Below are 20,356 nucleotides of genomic sequence, written 5' to 3'. Positions count from 1 at the left end.
TATGCCAAAGCTCTGTGAGGGCGAAAGTCAAGCGTTATTCCTCTATTCCCATAGTAATCAGCAGGCCCAGGGCTGGAGCAAGGCAGACAGAGTGCCTGGGGAGCAACATTTAAGAGGCTCTCATTCTCAGGTTCATGTATTTGCAGTCAGCACTTAAATTCTGTACCTCATTTGCCCAGCCCTGGCCCAGCCCTGGTAGCTCGTGATAGCCTTCTGACAAAGATTAAGAACGAACGAGTCTATAAACCAGTGAATCAATGAGATGATAGTACAGCATAAGTACTTCGGGTGGTAATTATTTGTCTTTGTTGGGATAAAAGGACACAATAGGCATATAATCTAATCACAATGAGTGATTCTAAAGTTGACTGTGGTGACGGCTGTACTACTCTGAATGTACTAAAAAACCAATGAACTGTAAATTTTTAATTTTTGCCATACTAGGAACCACCTGGGGATGAAATCGGTAGAGGGTAAAGGCAGAGCCCAGGGAAAGCCAAGCGAGGGGAGCTAGAGCCTTGAACCACCATGTTTAGACTTGGCTGAATAGTAAGATTAAGCTTCATTTGTGATTCAGCCAAAAGAGCATTTATTGCACCTTTATTTCGATGGTCTATTATATCTCCTTTTGCGATGAGAAAAGTCTGGTTTAATTACCTACGTTTAGATCCTTTATATCCTACCACTCTTTCATCCGTTCCCTCCTCTTCTGTTGTCCCTATCTCCACGAGGCCAGACGAGCAAGAAAATTAGAATACTTCAACCAAGCCCAGGGTGTCATCTCGCAACAGAAAGTCTGTCAGAACAGTGGCCATCCCCAGCCCTGCCACTGGGTGGCTCTTGCTGCCACTGGCAGGAAACTCTAAGGCCTAGAAAGAGCCTCAGCATAGCTGTCTGCCACAGACTACAGCTTCACCCCAGTCCCCACCGGCAGTGGCATCTGCTCATCTGCAAGTCATCTCCCTGCCGGACAGCAGCTGCTTCCCATACACCAGCCCATTCTCTGGTACCCTGATCACCTGCTAAATCTTCACGAGGGCTCTCTCCCCAGAGGGTGAACCTGCTTTATTTGTTTACCTACCCCATTCTCCTTCCTCCCTCTTATGTCCAGCTCTGGCTGAGAGCTCTTCAAAAAAGACTACCCCCTGCCCCACAACCACAACGCTTCACCCTGCGACTAGTCAACACTCACAGACTCTTACTGTCAAATCCCAGCACCAGGCTGTACTCTTTGGAGACTGGCACAGGCTATGCTGAGCTCAAGAGCCCTCTGAGCCTGCCCTCTGCTCCCACCCCTGTTCGATGGTGCCCGCTGAGGCTGAGGCTGAGGCTGAGGCTGAGGCTGAGGCTGAGGCTGAGGCTGAGGCTGAGGCTGAGGCTGAGGCTGAGGCCGGGGGGGACACTGTGCTCTCTTGCTCCCTTAGACACTCCTGCCCAGGTGGAGTGAATGCAGGTCACCCATGCTGGGGGCACAGTGCCTGGTAGTCTGACTGACACAGAAGTCATCTCCCTAGGGCACCTGGGACTTTTTTCTCAAAAATGTACAGAATTGATATGATAACATTTCTTTTCAATGAAACCAATGTTTTTCCCATTATTTCCCCCATTTTTCTCTTCTCATTTAAGCAACTAGGCTGTTCTGTTCTCTTACCTCAGTAAAGTTATAACCAAAACCAGATTTTTTAAAGGGAGTATCTTCCCCAAAACCAACACACCCAGTGGCTAGCTTCAGATCACACCAGAGTACCACCCAACCACATCCACAAACAACACACCCCAAAAGCACACTCAGCAAGCATCAGAGCCCTGCTAATGTGAATCCAGCTCCAAAGGGTCAGCCCCTGCACAATAGCTCCTTCACTACAGTCATAGCCATCCCTCTTTGCCAATCAGCCTGAGGGTCAGTCCCACACACTGATGTATCAACAGCAATCAAGGCTCAACTACAACAGAAGGGCACACACAACCCACACAAGGGATACCTCTGGAGTACCTGGCTCAAGTGAACAAGGAGACTGCATCACAGGGCCCCACAGGACACCTACTACATAAGGCCTCTCTACCAAGATCAAAATAGATAGCAGATCTACCTAATACATAGAAACAAACACAGGGAGTTGGCCAAAATGAGAAAGCAAAGAAACATGTCCCAAATGAAAGAAGAGAACAAAACTTCAGAAAAATAATTCAACAAAATGAGGACAAGCAATCTACCAGATGCAGAATTCAAAACACTGGTTATAAAGATGCACAGTGAACTTAGGGGAAGAAAAGATTATCTAAGAAAGATTTAACAAAGAGATAGAAAACATAAAAATGGAGACAGAAAACATAAAAAAGAGCCAGTCGGAAATGAATAATACAATAACTGAAATGAAGAATACATTAGAGGGGCCCTGGCTGGTGTGGCTCGCTGATTAGAGCATCGGCCCATGCACCGAAGGGCTGCTGGTTCAATTCCCAGCCAAGGGCACAAACCTGGGTTACAGGTTCAATTCCCGGACACGTGTGGGAGGCAACCAATTAATGTGTCTCTCTCACATCAATGTTTCTCTCTCCCTCTCTTTCCCTCTCTTCCACTCTCTCTAAAAATCAATGAAAAATATCCTTGGGTGAAGATTAACAAAAAAACAAAAAAAAGAAGAAGAAGAAAGAGGAGGAGGAGATAAAGTGGTAAAAAACACCCAATCAAAACAGAAAAAAGGAAAACAATTTAAATGAGGACAGTTTAAGGGGCCTCTGGGACAACATCAATCATAACAACATTCGCATCACAGGGGTACCAGAAGCAGGAAAGAGATTGAAAACCAGTTTGAATAAATAAGGACTAAAAACCTCCCTTACCTGGTGAAGGAAACAGACAGACAAGTCCAGGAAGCTCAGAGTCCCAAACAAGCTGAACCCAAAGAGGCCCACACCCAGACACATGATAATGAAATTGCCAAAGGTTAAAGAAAAGGAGAGAATCTTAAAAGCAGCAAGAACAAAGCAGTTAGTTACCTACAAGGGAGCTCCCAAAAGACTATCAGCTGATTTCTCAAGGGAAACTTTGCAGGCCAGAGGGGAGTGGCAAGAAATACTCAAAGTGATGAAAAGCAAGGCCCTACAACCAAGATGACTCTACCTAACAAACCTTTTTATAATCAAAGGAAAGATAAAGAGCTTCCCAGACAAGAAAAAGCTAAAGGAGTTCGTCAACACTAGACAAGTATTATAAGAATACAAAAGGACTTCTTTAGAAGATGAAAGATATGAAAAATGAAATGAAATGAAATAATTATGTACCTATCAATAATTACTTTAAAAGCAAATGGATTAAATGCTCCAATCAAAAGACAAAGGGTGGCTGAATGGATAGGAAAACAAGACCCTTACATATGCTGCCTACAAGAGACCCACTTCAGATAAAAAGACACAGAGACTGAAAGTAAAGGGATGGAAAGAGGTATTTCATACAAATGGAAATGAAAAAAATGCTGGGGTAGCAATACTTCTTTTAGACAAAAACAACTTTAAAACAAAGGGTATAACAGAGACAAAGAAGAACCCAGCAATTCCACTTCCAGGTATTTACCTGAAGAACCCAAAACACTAATTTGAAAAAACATATGAACCCTTATGTTTACTGCAGTATTATTTACAATAATCAAGATATGGAAGCAACCTAGGTGTCCATCGATAAACAAATGGATAAAGGTGTGATACATATACACAATGCTCAGTCATAAAAAAAGAGTGACCTCTTACCACTTGTGACAACATGGATAGACCTAGGGGATATTATGCTAAACGAAATCAGAGAAAGGCAAATGCCATGACTTCAGTAATACGTGGAATCTAATGAATAAAACAGAAACAAATTCAGATACAGAGAACATTTTGATGGTTGCCAGGTGGGAGGGGTGTTAGGAGGATGGGTGAAAAGGAGGAAGGGGTTAAGAAGCACAAATTGGGAGTTATAAAAACAGTCACAGGGGTGCAAAGTACAGCATAGGGAATATAGTCAATAATATTGTAATAACTATGTATGGTGTTACAGGGGTACTAGACTTACCAGGGGGATCACTCCATAAGTCATGTCTAATCAGTATGTTGTACACTTAAAACTAATATAATACTGTATGTCAACTGTAATTGAAAAATTTTTAAAGCTTTTTAAAGTTAATATGTATTTCAAAGCTCTAATAAGTAATGACACTGGCATAAAAACCCACACAGAAATGAAAGAACCACAGCTTGGAAATAGAGGCTAAATTACATGGGGAAATGGAAAGGTCTCAGAAGGGTTAGCTGTGTGATGTGCTGAGGAGGCTGAATTCTAGGCCCATGGACCTCCAGCTTCTCTCCTGCTCCCTTGTGCCCAAAGATCCCTCCATTCCAAGTGTGGGGTGGATATACCAGGGCCTGCTGGACATAAAGGAACCTGCAACCTGGGTTGGTGGACCAGTGTGGGCAGTGGCTGATGACCAGTAGGGCCTCCCTGATGTGCTGGCTCATGTGGGACCTCAGGATCTTTGCCTAACCCTCAAGTTAGGGAAAAGCAAAGTTTTATAATTCTCAAATTGGAGAACCCTTGTAATGACTGAATTTCCTATTAGCTTTGTGGGATGTGTGCTTTAAGTCTAATGTAAATTAATTTTCTTAAAATTAAGAATGACTCTTTATTCACAAGATCTTTTTTCATGTAAAGAAAAATGTGGGAACTAAAGAATAAAATTGTTACCTCTCTTCTTACTCCCTAGCCCGAGAAATAGAATATTTTTAGTTCCTCCACACTCATTATGTACCCCTGATCCTAGAGGGAACCATTATGCTGAATTTTGTGTTAATAATTCTTTTAGCATATAAATGTATCTGCAAGCAAAATATTTAGCTTTTGCATGTTTTTTCACTTTTTATAAATAGAACAATATAGTTACTATTTTTTTCTATTCAGCTTTATCTTTTTGAGGTTCAGTCATGATACTGCTGCTGGTGTGAGTGTAACACAATTTAATTATCCACACTTCTCTTAATAAAGACTTATGATTGTCAGGTGGTGGCTATTAGGAGCAATGCATCTATGAATATTCTCATAGGTGTCTTTCAGTGCACACATGTAAAAGCTTCTCCAGATTATACACTTTCAAGTGTGTTTGTGATCAACATTTCTAGGTAATAATCTAACTCTCTTCCAAACTCGTTTTACCAATTCACACCCCTGACAGCAATGTATGTGAACTCTCACACATCTACCTCCTTAGAATATTTGAGATGGTCAGATTTTTAACCTATAAAAAAGAAGCCTCTTCCTGGCATTTGTGTTTCCATGCCTACACCCTTTCTTAAGGAACAGAAAAGATTCATAATGTAGATTTGGAAGAATTTTAGAAAGGAAGCAAAGTTCTCCCTAAAGTTCCAGGCTAGACCTGAAATTTCCAAGGGGCCAAGAGCGCAGTGAGGGTCCACAGACCACCCAGTGTCCATTCCAGGAAACAGCCTGCATGCATGGCCTGCATCCAGTGCCATCGTCCACTGATTGTCCCAGAGGCAGTGACGCTTCTCTGTATCTGTACCCATCCGAGCCCCGTCAATAAGCCTGGGTTAAGGGTACTACGAAGCATCACTTCCCAGCAAACCAGGGAAATCTCTGCGGTTCTCTCCCAGGGGGAAATGCCATATCTAAAGCATGCTGAATATTCCTGAGCCCTGCACAGTGGCAGCCTCTCCCACTTCTCGCAGACAATAACTTTCCTCTCAGGCAATCTTGTCCTCACTTAGATACACACAGTCTTTCAGTTTATCTCTCATTTGCCCCTTTTGGTTGCTTTGAGAAATTATCCTGTTCTCTCAGTGGAATCGTGAGAGTAACCGGTTGCGCTGGGGAATCCAAGCCAGTATTTTAAGGCCACCATTTATAAAGCTGCCTTTATGGGGGGGGGGGGGGGGAGTTCAAGTTTGGAAGCAAAAACTACAATTGGAAACTTCATATTTTGAAACTTGAAACAAGCAGAAACGTTTATTGCTCTTAGCTTGGTTGATCCTACAAATCTTGATCAATGTTTAAGTCAACCTAAAGGCAAAATAAAAAGTAAATATATTTTAATACAATTAGAACTGTGAAAGTGTACGAGCCAAAGAAAATAGAGTTTAGGTAATTTCTATGTGACTATGTAAATGAAGTTTTTTTATAATTTCAAATTATTTCAAATATAACCCAAGTTCAATATAACCGTGTTCTCAACGCACTTATAACCCATCCTTTCTTCTGCTTCTCTGATGGTACCCTTATCTTCCCAGCAGTTCCCTTCCTCCGCCCACCCCTTAAATGCTGGAGTAGAATGGTTTCACCCTCAGTCCCTCCTGTATTCTACATGCTCTCCTGGTATCTTACTTGCTCTCCTAGCTTCAATTAGCATATATGCCCGTGACTGCTGACTTGTCTCCACCTGGACCTCTCTCCTGTCCTCCAGACCTGCCTTGTAAACCATCTGGCCTTTGGCCAGTTTCACCTAAAATTCAACATGTCCACAACCGAAGCCATCGTTTTCACAAAACCTACTTTCTCTTCTTATGTTCCTCAACTCAACAAATGGTAAAGCTCAAAAGTGGTAAAGAGTCTATCCAGTGCCCAAGGCAGAACTCTGGGCATCATCCTCGACTTCTGTCTCTCTCTTATCCTCTCGGTCAATATTGGATCCATTCGTTCCCCCAATCTCTGCTGTTTGCACCCCAGCCCTAGTCCTGGTCACCTTTGCATCTGGATGACTGTAATAACTTCCTAAGTGGTCTCGTGTTTCCACTCCTGCCCATTTAAATCCTCTCTCAACTTTCTAAAAACAGAGATCTAGTCTTTAAACCCTTTCAATGACTCCCACTGCACTTAAGTCCAAAATCCCTAACATGACCTGGAGAGCCCAGTGTGATCTGACCTCTGTGCACGTCTCCAAGCTCCACACCACTCTCCTAGCTCCATGCCACTCAGCCATAATACTGTACTATTTCAGTTCCTTGAAAGCATCTGCTGGGTTTGTCTCAAGCTGATTCCTTAAACTTCCCTTCCTTGAGGAGATATATCTAGGGGAGGCCAGGTTTCCCTGCTCCGACCTCTCAGAGCACCTTCTCCATTGGCCTATTGCCCCAAAGGGCAGGAACCCAATCTGTTTTGTTCACTGGCATTTTCTAGCACCCTGCATACTACCAAAACATTTAATAAAAGTTTCCCACTGACTGATTCGTACCCAGTCCACTTCCAGCTCCACTTTCTGAACAGCTTTCAAAAACACCATTTGCTACTGTGGGCCACCAAGGGCACTGCTGTCCAGATCACTACAACAGTTTCCTAAAGTTCTTCTCAAATCTATGGCTCCATTTTCTTCTATATGCTGAAGCCAGACGGCCTTTCTAAAATGAAGTTCTGATTATATCGGCCTCCACTGCCTTCAGGATCAAACCTAATCGTCCGAGCAGATTACAAGTCCTCTCGTGGACTGGCCTCCCTTCCTCCCCGCCTTATCGCACCCTCCCTGCGTCACACTCCCCACAGACCTCCCTCTTGGGGTCTGCACACTTACTGTGCTCTCAGCCCCACCCTCCATCCCAAGTGACAAATAACTGGCGTCCTTCAGGAAGCCTCCCCCGACCAAGGTGCCTCAACGGGGCTGCTGTCCCCTTGTCAGTGAGCACTGACAAAGGTGACTAAGCATGCTGTCTGCTGGGACAGTCCCAGTTTGCACCTGCCCATCGGCTTCCCTCTCGGCAGCCCCTCCTCTCACTCTTGGAGGGTGCTGGTTTGGACAGGAAATCTCCTGCCCACTCGAACTGTGACTATTAATTGCTTGTTCAGTTGTGTTTCTCCCCTAAACAAGGCCAAAACTATTTTATTCACAATAGCCTCGGGCGCAGTGGTTGGCATGTAGAAAACATTGCATGTTTCTTGAATAAAAAATGTATAGACTGTAAAAGCATATGCTTTCATTAAGATACTTACCTGGTTCCAGGGTTTGCTACTGAGAGGCAAGATGCTGACCCCTCAAATTTAAAGATTATGTGTTTTACCAAATGAATTTAAAACATATTTGGAAAAATTGAAAGCCTAACCCCAAAACACACGCATCAGCCTCCGTTACCCCAACCCAAGCTTGCAGCTCCTGCGCCGCCAGTGGTGCCGCCCTGGAAGGAGCCGAGCATGCCCATCCCCACCTGGGCCAGCCGCACGCGCTCCCAACAGCGCCCAGGCCAGGCGGCGATGTGCTCGGCACCCTGTTAGGGAGCCGGTTTCCTTCCGATGGAGCAAAGGGCCCATCTGCCAACCAGTGCTGGCCTCACATTCACAAGGCTTCCCGCAAGTAAAAAACCCGGTTTTCACAAAACACTCTCCTCACCGTACTCACATTAGAGAGCATTGGTTCATCGAGCTCTTCCACTCTGCTCAAGTTCGGTGCCCCGTAGCGATCGCTCATCTCAGCTATCGTCTTGCCTCCTTCTATTGGGGACTCCTACAATTGTAAATTTCAGTTTTACTTTTAAGTGACTCCCAAGTTAATACATTAATTTTCTTTCAATCCTGGTAAGAAATTCCTGAATTACAACATCAAAATTCAGCACTGTTGCCCCAGCCGGTTGCTCAGTGGTTAGCGCGTCGGCCCGCAGCCTGAAGGTCCCAGGTTCCATCGGCCAAGGGCACCACCTTGGTTGCAGGCTCAGTCTGCGCTGGAGGCAACCAATCAATGTGTCTCTCACATCAGTGTCTCTCCCTCTCTCTCTTTCCTCCCTCTCCCTCTGTCCCTTCTACTCTCTCTGAAAAGCAATGAAAAAAATATCCTCAGGTGAGGATTAAAAATAAATAAAAAATTCAGCATTGTTAATTAATGGAATGAACCAATATCTGTTAATAACAAGAGAATTCTAGGAATGAATGCTAAAACTTGCTTTAAAAATATATTCAGAAATTTAAAATATATCATTGTAAGCAATCATGTGGTCAATATCTCATAATATTCTGGGTCTTAAAAATACGAACTGAACTTTTATCCGCCTTGAGATTTTGCTTTAAAATTTAAGCACACCTTATTTGCAGCTTGTTATTACTAGAATATATATTTGGCCTATCAGTTTTGATAACCTCCTTATTAAAAATTTAGCTACTAATGCATCAAAATTAAGCTTTAAATTCCAGGATACTCATTTATTTCGTGTAATACAAAATAACTTTTTTTCTCACTTCTCTATGTGAAGTAACTTCACCCTTAGCTTCATTTTCCATATTCATTGCCATCTCCTATAATATATAAAAAAGAAAAATACTTTGACTATACTTTTCATTTTGATTATGTGTTTAACTTTCAAGCAGTTTTACTTTTATATAATGCTATGATCAATTTAACAGTGAGAATGTTATCACTCTTAAATGAGTGATCTGAACACAATACAAAACTGACAATCAGTATCATTTAATACTCTATATTAAGAGAAGACAACCATGTTTTGTTTATAATTAAATACAATTTTTTATTAAATGAAATGGGCTGAAACCTCAAATCTGAAGCCAAGTTATTAGCAAATATAAAAAGTGACAAAACAAAATTTTTAATAAATTCTTAGAAGAAGAGATTTTAGGGAGAACTTGCAGTGAAGTAAAATTGTACACATAGTAAGAAAGAGGTAAATATTTCTGAGGGTGTTAAGGTGTCCCAAAGTCACTATCCAATATGCGAATCCTCTCAGAGTATCCAAGCAATGCCCTCCATAGTACTCTGAACACATGGGAGGCCTTGTTGTATATGTGAAAATATTTTTCTAACCAACCATGTCTTGCAATGGCCTCTGTCTTTTTATTCCAAGGCAGCAGGGTGACCTAACTGATCCTGAGCTGATTTATTTTGGCTGTTCAAAGATTAGGAACTGTAATTATAGAGGATAGGGTATATTTCTCAAGGCCATTCCATTCTCCTGTAACATCTTAGCCCATCACACATGGCTGTAGTGGGAAAGTCCATGTTCTCATAGGACCCTGGCCCCAGCCAATGGATGAATACTTGATACAAAATAAGCCAGTCAGAATCCTTCCCCAAGATGCTTTTCTTAACTGAAACCAAAACAAAAAAAGGAATCCACTCCTCTCAGGTGGTAGGACCCACAATATTTATGAGACCCAAGGGCCTTTAAGGACCACGTGCCTCATCCATGTGCACCAATTGTTAGAAAGACTAAAACCAAGGGCCAGAGAACAGCAGAAGAAAGAACCCGGGTAGCATTTGATTTTCGTGCTCCCGAGGGTCTTGAAGGTCCAACTGTATCAGAGCCCTTCACAGTTTAGCTGTAAAGCCCTTTCTTTAACCCAGGATCCTTCCAATAAATTTCCTTTTGCAAATAATAGTTTAAGTACTATCTCTGCAGCCACCAGAAGGCAAGGGCAAAAAAGACATAAAAGGACTCATTTCTAAGCAATGGGTAAGGCAGGGGTGCAGGAGAAAGCTGAGGGGTGGTCAGCTAGTAGAAACATGGAATATTGAAGTTATTGTGGCTCAGGTCACAAGGTCTGATGATGCCTACAGAGAGTCAATAACACGTGTAAGCCTTATGGAGCCACAAAACAGACTGGAACCCCTCCTATAAATCATAGACTTTCAAACATTCAAATATTATGTGAATCCTGAGGGAAAAAAAGACACCTACTGAGAAGGGCTCCTGGTTGCTAACTGGGCTCAAATTTTAAAAAACAGAGCCTAGCAGCCACTTCTGCACAGGGGCCTCTCATGCAAACCAGGGAGAAACCTATACTGAACTACCTGCCTCTGCGCTGAACTGCCTGCGCTGCGTACAGGCCATCTGAGCTGCCCTTAGAAAGGAGCTCCCGAAATCCTGCTTCAACCAATAAGACTGAGGAGTGAAGTCCCAGCCAATCAGGCCAGTGCCTTTTGGACCAATCAGACTTGCAGGATTTGGAGTCCTCATTTGCAAGGGGACAGACCAATCAGGGCCCGGGGTGGGGATTTCTGTCCATGAAAGCCAGCTCCCCTCTGTTTGAGAGCTCACTTTCTTTCCCCACCCGCACCTCCCTGGCTGAGCTGCAAGGCCAGGGCTCCCTCGCCAGGGCAGAGTGAAGCAGACTGCCGCAGAGCAGAGCTGTCCAGCCGGAGAGGGGCCTGGCCCCAGACCTGTTCGCTGCTGAGCTGCTTTCACAGCCGTGCTCTAGCACAATTGAGCTGTTTTGCACTGAATAAAGTTTCCTTCTTCACCACAGCCCACAGTAGGGATTCCTGTTGTTGCTGAATTGGCACAAACGACCACTGGCTGACAATACCAATCAGGGCATCTTGATAAAAAATACTTTCGATTGTCTTATCATTCTGATCACTGTCTCCTTGATATTCTGTTTTAACTTCTTTTGTGTGTTTTTTAATTTTTTATTGCTTTTTCGAGAGAGAGAGAGAGAGAGAGAGAGAGAGAGGAAGGAAGGAAGAGGGAGAAAGAGAGAGAAACACTGATGTGAGAGAACATCAATCAGCTGCTTCCTGGACACCCCCTACCAGGGATCTAGTCCACAGCCCAGGCATGTGCCCTGATCGGGAATTGAACCAGCAACCTTTCGGTGCATGGGATGATGCCCAATCAACTGAGCCACACTGGCCAGGGCTTCTTCATTTTAGATCACTGAATCTTAACTGAAGAGAAAAAGGGTATGTATTTATATGTATTTATGAGTGTGTGTATGCATGCATGTATATCCATGTACCCTACTAAGACTAAGATAGCATCAGCACCTGTATATTTTAAAACTACATATAAGGCTTTGAATTTATCCTTTTAAAACTCATCTTTTTTTTATTCAATTCACCCTTCCAACTTTTAGAAAATTATTTTAAGTATTGATGCTCTCATCTAAGCTGTTAATAAACATATTCTATAAAACCTGCTTCTGTTTTTATTCTTAATTATGGAATAGAAGAGTAACATTTACATAACAGATACTGGCTATAACATACAATAGGAAATATCCAGTTGAAAACTATAACTCGGTCATTCAGAAGTTTGGTCTATATGACACATACTTTGGGGATATCAGGAAACATTGGCCAAATTAGAGGCTTGACATATTATACAGACATAGTAAATGGAGATGAACTTTTTGATTTAAGTTACTGCATAGTTTATTTAATAAAAAGACATGAAAAAATCCATATTAACATATTTTAAATGTAAATTATTGTTGATAATATACCTAACATAAAGAAAAGAGATGCACTACTGTGCCAGAGATCAGAGTACCTCCAATATTATAAAGACCTTCACATCAACCACCATAATTAGAAATAATTCACTCTTAACCAAAATGTTGATAATATCACTATTAGAGAACTATGAATATCACTTTTATGAAATTGCTCACAAAGCAGTTTTGCACACACAATCTTATTTGATCCTTAAAATAACCCAGTGAAATATTGCTAATAATATTAGACTGTTATCTCTATTTTTCAAAGAGATAAGACATGTTTAAGTCACACAGCTGTGTGGCAGGTCTTAGACTATGAAACTCATGATATAACATCTAGAAAAAAACAGCTTGAGGATTCTAAGAGGTTTTAAATAAAAGTTTTATAAACCTTCAAATTACCTTCTCTAATTGTTCTTGAGCTCTCTCTAGTTTTTCTATTCTCTGTCTCTCTTTTTCTTGCATTTCCAACTCCAGCTGGATGGCCAACTGCTGCTGAATATTCAGAAAAAAAGTAGGTCATGTCAGAGTCAGATCAACTGCCAGGAATTAACTCTATCACTCTGAAATGTCCCTGGATCATTAAGTTTACACCCACCTAAATTTCAAAAACTTACAAAAATAAGTGATCACAGACACCTAATACTTTATAGCGTTTACAAATATTTCCTGAAATATACAATATAAAAAGGAAGCTTCCTTAATTGCTAATTGTAGAAAAGCACAATTTGTACAGAATCAAGTCACTGTCTCTGTTTTTCTTGAAGAAACAAATGAGATTGCAGCAATTTTTTCCGATAAAATCTTGTTAAGCAGAGATGGATGGGTCTTCAAACCACCAAAACTTGGTTACAGAGAGTGGATGAGAAAATCCTTATTATCTGAAACCACTGATAGTCAACAATGTATTTGGTCCCAACTCAACGCCTATGCCATACTAGCAAAGGGGTTAGCAAACAAAATTCTGTGGGCCAAATCCGATCCAACTCCTGCTTTTATACAGCCCTAAAGCTACAAATGGTTTGTACATTTTTAAATGGCTGAAAAATATCAAATAATAATAATAATAATGTGAAATTCAAATTTCAGTGTCTATAAATAAAGTTTTATTGAAACACTGCCATGGTCACTCTCATGACTGCTTTTGCACTACAACAGCACAGTTGAGTAGTTGCAACACAGACCATAAGGGGCACTCTCATCACTGCATGGCTGCCTAGCACACTAGTCAACAGATCTGCAGGGTCACATTATCACTATACTGCGATATTTATTTTTAATTAGTGCTTATCCATCAGGTAAAAATAAGAAGCAAAATTGCCCAGCCGGCATGGTTCAGTGGTTGCGCATCGACCCTTGAACCAAGAGGTCACCAGTTCGATTCCTGGTCAGGGCACATGCCTAGGTTTTGGGCTTGATCCCCAATAGAAAGCGTGCAGGAGGCAGCCGATTGATGATGTTTCTCTCTCATTGATGCTTCTATCTCTCTATCCCTCTCCCTTCCTCTCTCGCTCTCAAAAATCAACAAAAACATATTTAAAATTTAAAAACCCAATTATTTCATCTCTACAGAATTTCTTCACAAAAATTAAAAATGAAAATGAGGCTGCAACAAAAGTAAGTTTCCAAGCCCTGACTGGTGTGGCCACTGGTTAGAGTGTCAGCCTGAGGACCAAAGGGTTCAATTCCCAGTCAAGGGCAGGAACCTGGGTTGCAGGTTCAATCCCTGGCCCTAGTTGGGGTGCATGTAGGAAGCAACCATTCGATGTGACTCTCTCACATCAGTGTTTCTCTCTCTCTCTCTCTCTCTCCCCCTCCCCTCTCTGTCTCCCTCTGTCCCTCCCTCCCTTCCTTCAAGAAATTCTCTCTAAAAAAAAAAATCAATGAAAAAAATATCCTCCGGTTAGGATTAACAAAAAAAAAAGTAAGTTTTCAAGTGGCTCATTTGTTAGTCAAACAAAGAACACATCTTCCAAATGTTATTTAATTAAAACATGTTTGATTTCAGTGTCTGGGAAAACAAGCTTATTTAACATTAGCCTTTGGGCTAGAACAGTTGCTCACAGAGCTGATGACATTGGGATCGATAGTTGTCAATTAAATGCAAGGCAAATGATTCTAGGAGGTTCTCCCTGGCTCCTGATGAGTGGACAAATGTTCCCAACACTGCTCAACTGTTGTTTACTCAAGGGGTCAATGCCGAGTTTGAAGCGACTGAAAAATCAGCCTCTGTGAATGGTCTTCATGGGACAACTACAAGCAATAATATTTTCAAAGAAGCTGAGAAACATTAATTCGGTACAACCGGAAGTGAAATCTGCTAAGATGCATTACAAGAACTGATTAAAAAAATATATGTGGAACCATAAAACAGAAAAAGGTTAAGTTGGACAAATTTACAAAGCTTGTGAAAACAGTGTTTAAAGCCTATGAGAGCTCATGGTATTGAACAGCAGCCACTCTGCAGAAAATACTTCACTCTATCATGTGCATTGAGCTAATGGTGTCAACAGTGTCCTACATTCTCTTGTATGAACTTAAGCATCGTCAGTCCTATGAATTTTTGTCAGAAACAGAAGCTGGCTAGATCTTGACTCGCCCTACCACACGGCAGTTTCATGGCTTCATGGTGGTCATGTTTTGCTGTGAATTTCTGAGACTGAAATTTTCTCAATGAGAAGAACCATTTCAGCCACTATTATAAAAAATTAAATGGCTCTGGAAATTCGCTTTTTGCTGCAGACTTAATAATGTTTTTTAATCAATTCAACCTAAAATTTTAAGGCAAAATAGCATTTATATGTAAAACTTACATTGCAGAAAAATTGTTTCAACAATTAATGTTTGAATCCCCATGCCAAGCTGCTTTATATACTTCTAGTGCTGTCAAAACCAAAACAAGGAACTAGGTCTCCATTCCCACACAAATTTGCAGCAGGTATATTTTCCAAGCTCAAACTGTAGTTCCGGAGTGTTGTTAGGCCACGATGTAAGCACAAAGTAAATTTCCATATTTCAAAACCCACTGAACTGTAATTGAGAAGCTAATACCAACCTTCAACTGGAAGTGACTGATCTACAAGGCAAGAACATGCTAAAAAACAAATATCAAGAGAAAAACCTAATAGAACTCCATGAATGCCTTCCAAGAGATGAATATGCTCAAAATTAAATGCACATGGGCTGATACCAATATCTGGCAGGACCTACGTGTGAAAGGATACTTTCAAAGATAAATACATAAAATCTCATTTCAGATCAGCACTAACAGATAAACATTTTCAAACAACTTTGATGATAGGGAACATTCAATTTGAACTCCAACTAAGTGAAATGCTTTATTTAAAAAATGAATTTAATTCTTCTTAGTAGTAAGCTTATATTACAAAAATATTCTATTCAAATAATTATTTATTATTCATTTCATTAATAAAACATTTGTGGAAATTTGTTTTCTTTCTTGCTATATGTACATAATACACCATAATACCTACATAATATCTTCAGTTTTACCTCTAGAATATCTACCCTTGGAGAAAGAGTTTGCCAACCTCTAAGCCAGAAAATAAATTGTCACCATCAATCCAGCCTACCTCATAAACAAGCTAATATGCTCATCCCATTAAGAGCATTTTAAAACTACAGTTTTTAAGTAAAACATCTGAATAAATAGGGATAATAAACAGTGATTAATACTTATTCATAAAGGGCTGTTAAAGTAATTGTTCACATTCCTGTACTACCAGCACTAAGACAGGTAGCTGAAATGCAGGAACATGTCATTCTATTAACTTTCAGACAATGGTAGAGAAAGTGAAATAACTCAAATCTCTCAACAATAATGCAAAGTGCAGTTGTTAAATACCCACCACAGTGGTCAACATAACCAGTTTCTTAACATTCTCAGGAAATTTTCAAAACCCAATTCCCTTCTGTACACAAAGACAGAAAAATCATTAGAAAGGTAATCAAATAAAAAAATAAAAAAGCTGCTACTTCTAAAATAAGCTCTTAAGTAGAAAACAGCAATGAAAATACTAGCCTGTCCACAAGGACTCAGGCTTGCTGGAGAGTGCCTAAATTTTCAAGGCGTCCCCAGCCAGTGTTATTACTATGAGAACACTGGCTCTTGCAATCAATAGGCAGGTGACCAGAGTCCTGAACCTCCAGCCACCTGATTCAGGGGGAACAGAGAGGCCTCTCGGTTTCTCTTCATCTCAGCCTCACACTCTCAAGCTTTTCTCTGTTGGCACATCTCTCCGCGTGTCCCTTCACCTTCTCTCATCTGTGTCACCACTCCACATCTTTAACTGGCCATAAAATCTTTTGCAGAATATCATTATATCTTTCGCTCCCAATACAATGCTTAAGGTTCAATGCACAGTGGATTGCTTTATACTGGTCAACATGATATAGCTAGAGAAATGTTTGATTTCTAGTACTGACAAATTTTATCTAAGAAAGATAAAGCAGATGAGTTAAAGAAAGTTAAGTATATCTACATTTACGATGTAATTGTCCTGGGGGAGAACTGTTGAGAAGCTCTCCTTATTCTCACAGATGGGGTACAGATACCAGCCGTAGGAGCTGCTAAGAGGAAGGGCAGATCGTCACTCACAGCTGGGGCTACTGCGGCAGACACTTGGCTGTTTGGATGATCATTTGATGTCCAACTCAACACTTTGTAACTTCCCCACAAGAATAAGCCAATGACTGAAAAAGGAAGACTCAGAAACAGTAAAGTTTTCAACAACCACGTCCATATAAGGTGCCTAGAATATTCTGTCCAATGTCAAGAATGGGAGATTAGATAAAAAAGCTACTTCCCATGTCTATATTTAACTTTCTATCTACACACCCAAATAACTGGCTTCTTTCCCTTTTTTAGATGTGTAAACTGGAGCTAAGACTCTGGAGTTAAGCACCATATGGTACAACTATAGGGGTGACTTAAATTTAGTGGAGAGTCTCTCCATAAATTAAATTAGTCCAGAAGCTACTCTGGAACTTTGCCCTACCTAGTTACGACTCCATGACCCATTTCTCCAATCATTCTCTTACCAATATCTTCAGTTCCCCAATCCTGGAACCCCAAACCTACTTCAGTAGAAGGGTCTGCCTCTGCCACAGTTTCACTCAGATATCTTGGTCTAAGTGCAGAAAATCACGTACTCACAAAACCAAGTCAGATGAAAACTATATTATAAATGCGTGGTTTCCAACTACATCAGGGTTCTCAATGCTACCAAGTAATGCTGTTTCCCTGATCAGCTCTCTGCCATCTCCAAAGCCACCATCCCACACCCTTCACCACTCTCCCCACACCTCCTACTTTACCACCTCATTCCTGAAAGACGATTGTGGTCCCTACTTCATAAAGACAACGCAGTCAACAGAAACTGCTTTCAACTTTGTGCCACGAAACCTATACACCCACATGTCCCATCCCCTCCTCTTCCCTTCAATCAAGGAATCAAAGAAGTGCCCTTCTACCTGCCTAACCTATGTTCCAGGCTCGGTTTCCCTTTTTCTCCATGGAAAGCTGACTCTACCAATCATCCCCTGTATTTCTTATCAACCACTCCCCCGCCACTATGTTCCTTAAACACACACACACATACACACACACAAAAACTCCTTCCCCTGAAAACCTGCTTGAAAGTATTACCTACACTCACCATCTCCCCTGCTACACCCCACCCCACCCCACCACGTGGCTCCCACCAAAGTGGCCTTGAATGAGCACTTTGCAATCCTGCTCTCACTCAACCGGCACAGACGTGGTTGACCACGGAGGTGTCACTGGGATGCTCTCTCCCCTTGGCTCCCGAGCGAGCCCACCCTCTGGGTTTTCCTCCTACCTCACTGCTGCTGCTTCTCCAGCAAAGACGACGCGTACATAAAGAGGAAGCTATGAGAAAACCATATGGAGGTAACCAGAGGTGGGAATCTTTCAGCATTTGGGCTGCGCCACACGGAGGCTGACACTGCGGACTGCAGTCCCCTCCGAGCTCCCGTGCCCGTCTCACCTGCTGAAACATGAGCTCCTCCGCCTTGAGCCTCTCCAACACTTCCCGCTCCATCAGAGCCACCTGTCTCTCACGCTCCAAGTCGGCCAGCTCCTTCTGCCTCTAGCATCGTTTAAAAGCAATATCGCATGACTAATTAGAGATCAAACGACTTGTCAAACAATTCGGAAAGCATATTAGTCACCAACAGTAGGGAAAGGGTAAGGCAACGTATAGTCTATCCATTTGAAAACTGTACAATAATTGGGGAAAATATGTGTTTTATTTGAATAAAGAGCACCGAATTTAAAAATTATACATTGAGTACGACCACAATTACGTAAAAAAAAAATCTATAGACAAATGTTTAGAAAAAGGATTGGAAAAAATACCTAAAAATCTAAATAGAAATCTTCTTTGGGAAATTTCTTCTTTCTACTTTTTCATGTTGTCCAAGTTTTTGTATACTAAACACACTGTTTATAATAGGAAGAAATAATAATACTGAACATTTTTAAAAAGCAGACATATGGGACCAATTATTTTACTCTTCTAAATTTCTAAAAGAAGATCCATACTTACCAGCTCCTCCATGACCACATTTTCCTTATATTTGTAAATCCACAATGCTAAATATTCTATTGGATCCAGTGGGCGCATTCTTGCCACATCTGCAAGACCTTGAGTTAGACACGTCCCGAGGTGCTTTTGAAGATACCTCGACTCCATTTCTAACTCCTAACTTCTGAAAGATAATGTTTTTGCATTAATGCAGGAAATTTCCAATTAAGACCCAATAAAAATAGAATCCAGTGAGGCCAACAAAGCACTACATCCTGTCACTAGTCATGGGCACCTCACATCACGGATGGCACAAGCAAGCTGGCCCCAGGAGACTTCCAATGGTTTCCAAAAAAGGCTTCAGAGAAGTCACTACAACTAAAATAGTTTTGAAATCCTGAGTCCAAGAGTCAGAAGAGGGATACTGTCATTACTGATTGTGAGAGGACTATATGCCAGGCAATGCATGTCTCACTTAATCCTCACAACACACCTGAAAAATGGACGTCATTTTTCAGATGAGGAAGCCCAGACACAGAGATCACGCAGGTGGCACATGGTAGAGGTGGGACTCATATCCAACTCCTGATTCAAGTGGTTACCCTAATGTCTGTACTAAGACACTCCTCCCAAGCCATGGGAATCATTTTTAGAAAACATCACAATAGTCCACCTCAAAAAAAAAAAGTCCATGAATCTCCAAATCCAAAGAATAAAAAAAATTCAACCTTCAAAGACTAGCATATGAGGCAGCTCCTGACACTCTGGCCCCAACGTCCTTTGAGGTTCACCCCCAGACGATTCTTCCATTGCAGTATAGCCTGGGCTCTAACCACACTGAAAATCCTGCCATTCTGCTGATCACATCTTACACATTTCCATCTCCATGACTTCTGTACATGATGATGCCTATCTCCTCACCTGCAGGATATAGATCATCTCTCCTTCCCTGAGCTTTCCCAGGCAATGCAAAGAAGTTCCTCCTTCCCAAGCAGCTCACACAGCACTTGTCACACTATCTGAGAATTATCCCTATAGGCACGTGTCTGTCCTTCCACTAAAAGACAAGCTCCTCTAGCCCCTCAAGGAGTGTTTTAATCACAGGGCTGACACAGCTGGTTCTCCATCGTGGCAAACAAATGAGTTTCTCTACTCTCCCAGTAATGTCCCAGTCTATTAGTTATGAAGATGGACAGGAATAACCTTAGACCAGGTATTTTTAAAAGAAAGAAATGCAGCAACCACTATATCTCAGGTGCTATGAAAAAACTATCACCCTCAAATTAACCTATGGAAGCTAGACCCTTCTGGATATATATATATTTATACACACACATATATGTATATAATTTTATTTTTCAATTATAGTTGACATTCAATATTATTTGATATTAGTTTCAGGTGTATAGCATAGTGGTTAGACATTTATATATGAAGTGATCCCCCAGTAATTCTAATACCCATCAATAGTTATTAAATATTGACTATATTCCCTATGCTACACTTTACATCCCTGTGACTATTTTGTAGCTACTAATTTATACTCCTTAATTCTAACTCTTTCACCTAGCTCCCCAACCCTCCTCCCATC

At 41.3% G+C, this 20,356-nt stretch overlaps 1 protein-coding gene across 1 annotated transcript; it reads right to left on the bottom strand.

The window, feature by feature from the left end:
• Positions 1 to 5,978: 5,978 nt before the first annotated feature.
• Positions 5,979 to 19,274, bottom strand: DYDC1 (DPY30 domain containing 1). The gene is made up of 6 exons (XM_016195531.2): positions 18,787 to 19,274; positions 18,226 to 18,327; positions 12,599 to 12,691; positions 9,203 to 9,259; positions 8,373 to 8,477; positions 5,979 to 6,052 (listed from the first exon to the last, which is right to left on the bottom strand). The coding sequence occupies exons 1-6, from the start codon at positions 18,931 to 18,933 to the stop codon at positions 6,023 to 6,025; spliced, it is 534 nt and encodes a 177-aa protein (XP_016051017.1). The 5' UTR covers positions 18,934 to 19,274; the 3' UTR covers positions 5,979 to 6,022.
• Between the last annotated feature and the right edge of the window lie 1,082 nt (positions 19,275 to 20,356).

The sequence above is a fragment of the Miniopterus natalensis genome, chromosome 14 (genome assembly GCF_054644295.1).
Source record: "Miniopterus natalensis isolate mMinNat1 chromosome 14, mMinNat1.hap1, whole genome shotgun sequence".
NCBI lineage: Eukaryota > Metazoa > Chordata > Mammalia > Chiroptera > Miniopteridae > Miniopterus > Miniopterus natalensis.
This window is presented reverse-complemented; position numbering and strand designations above follow the sequence as displayed.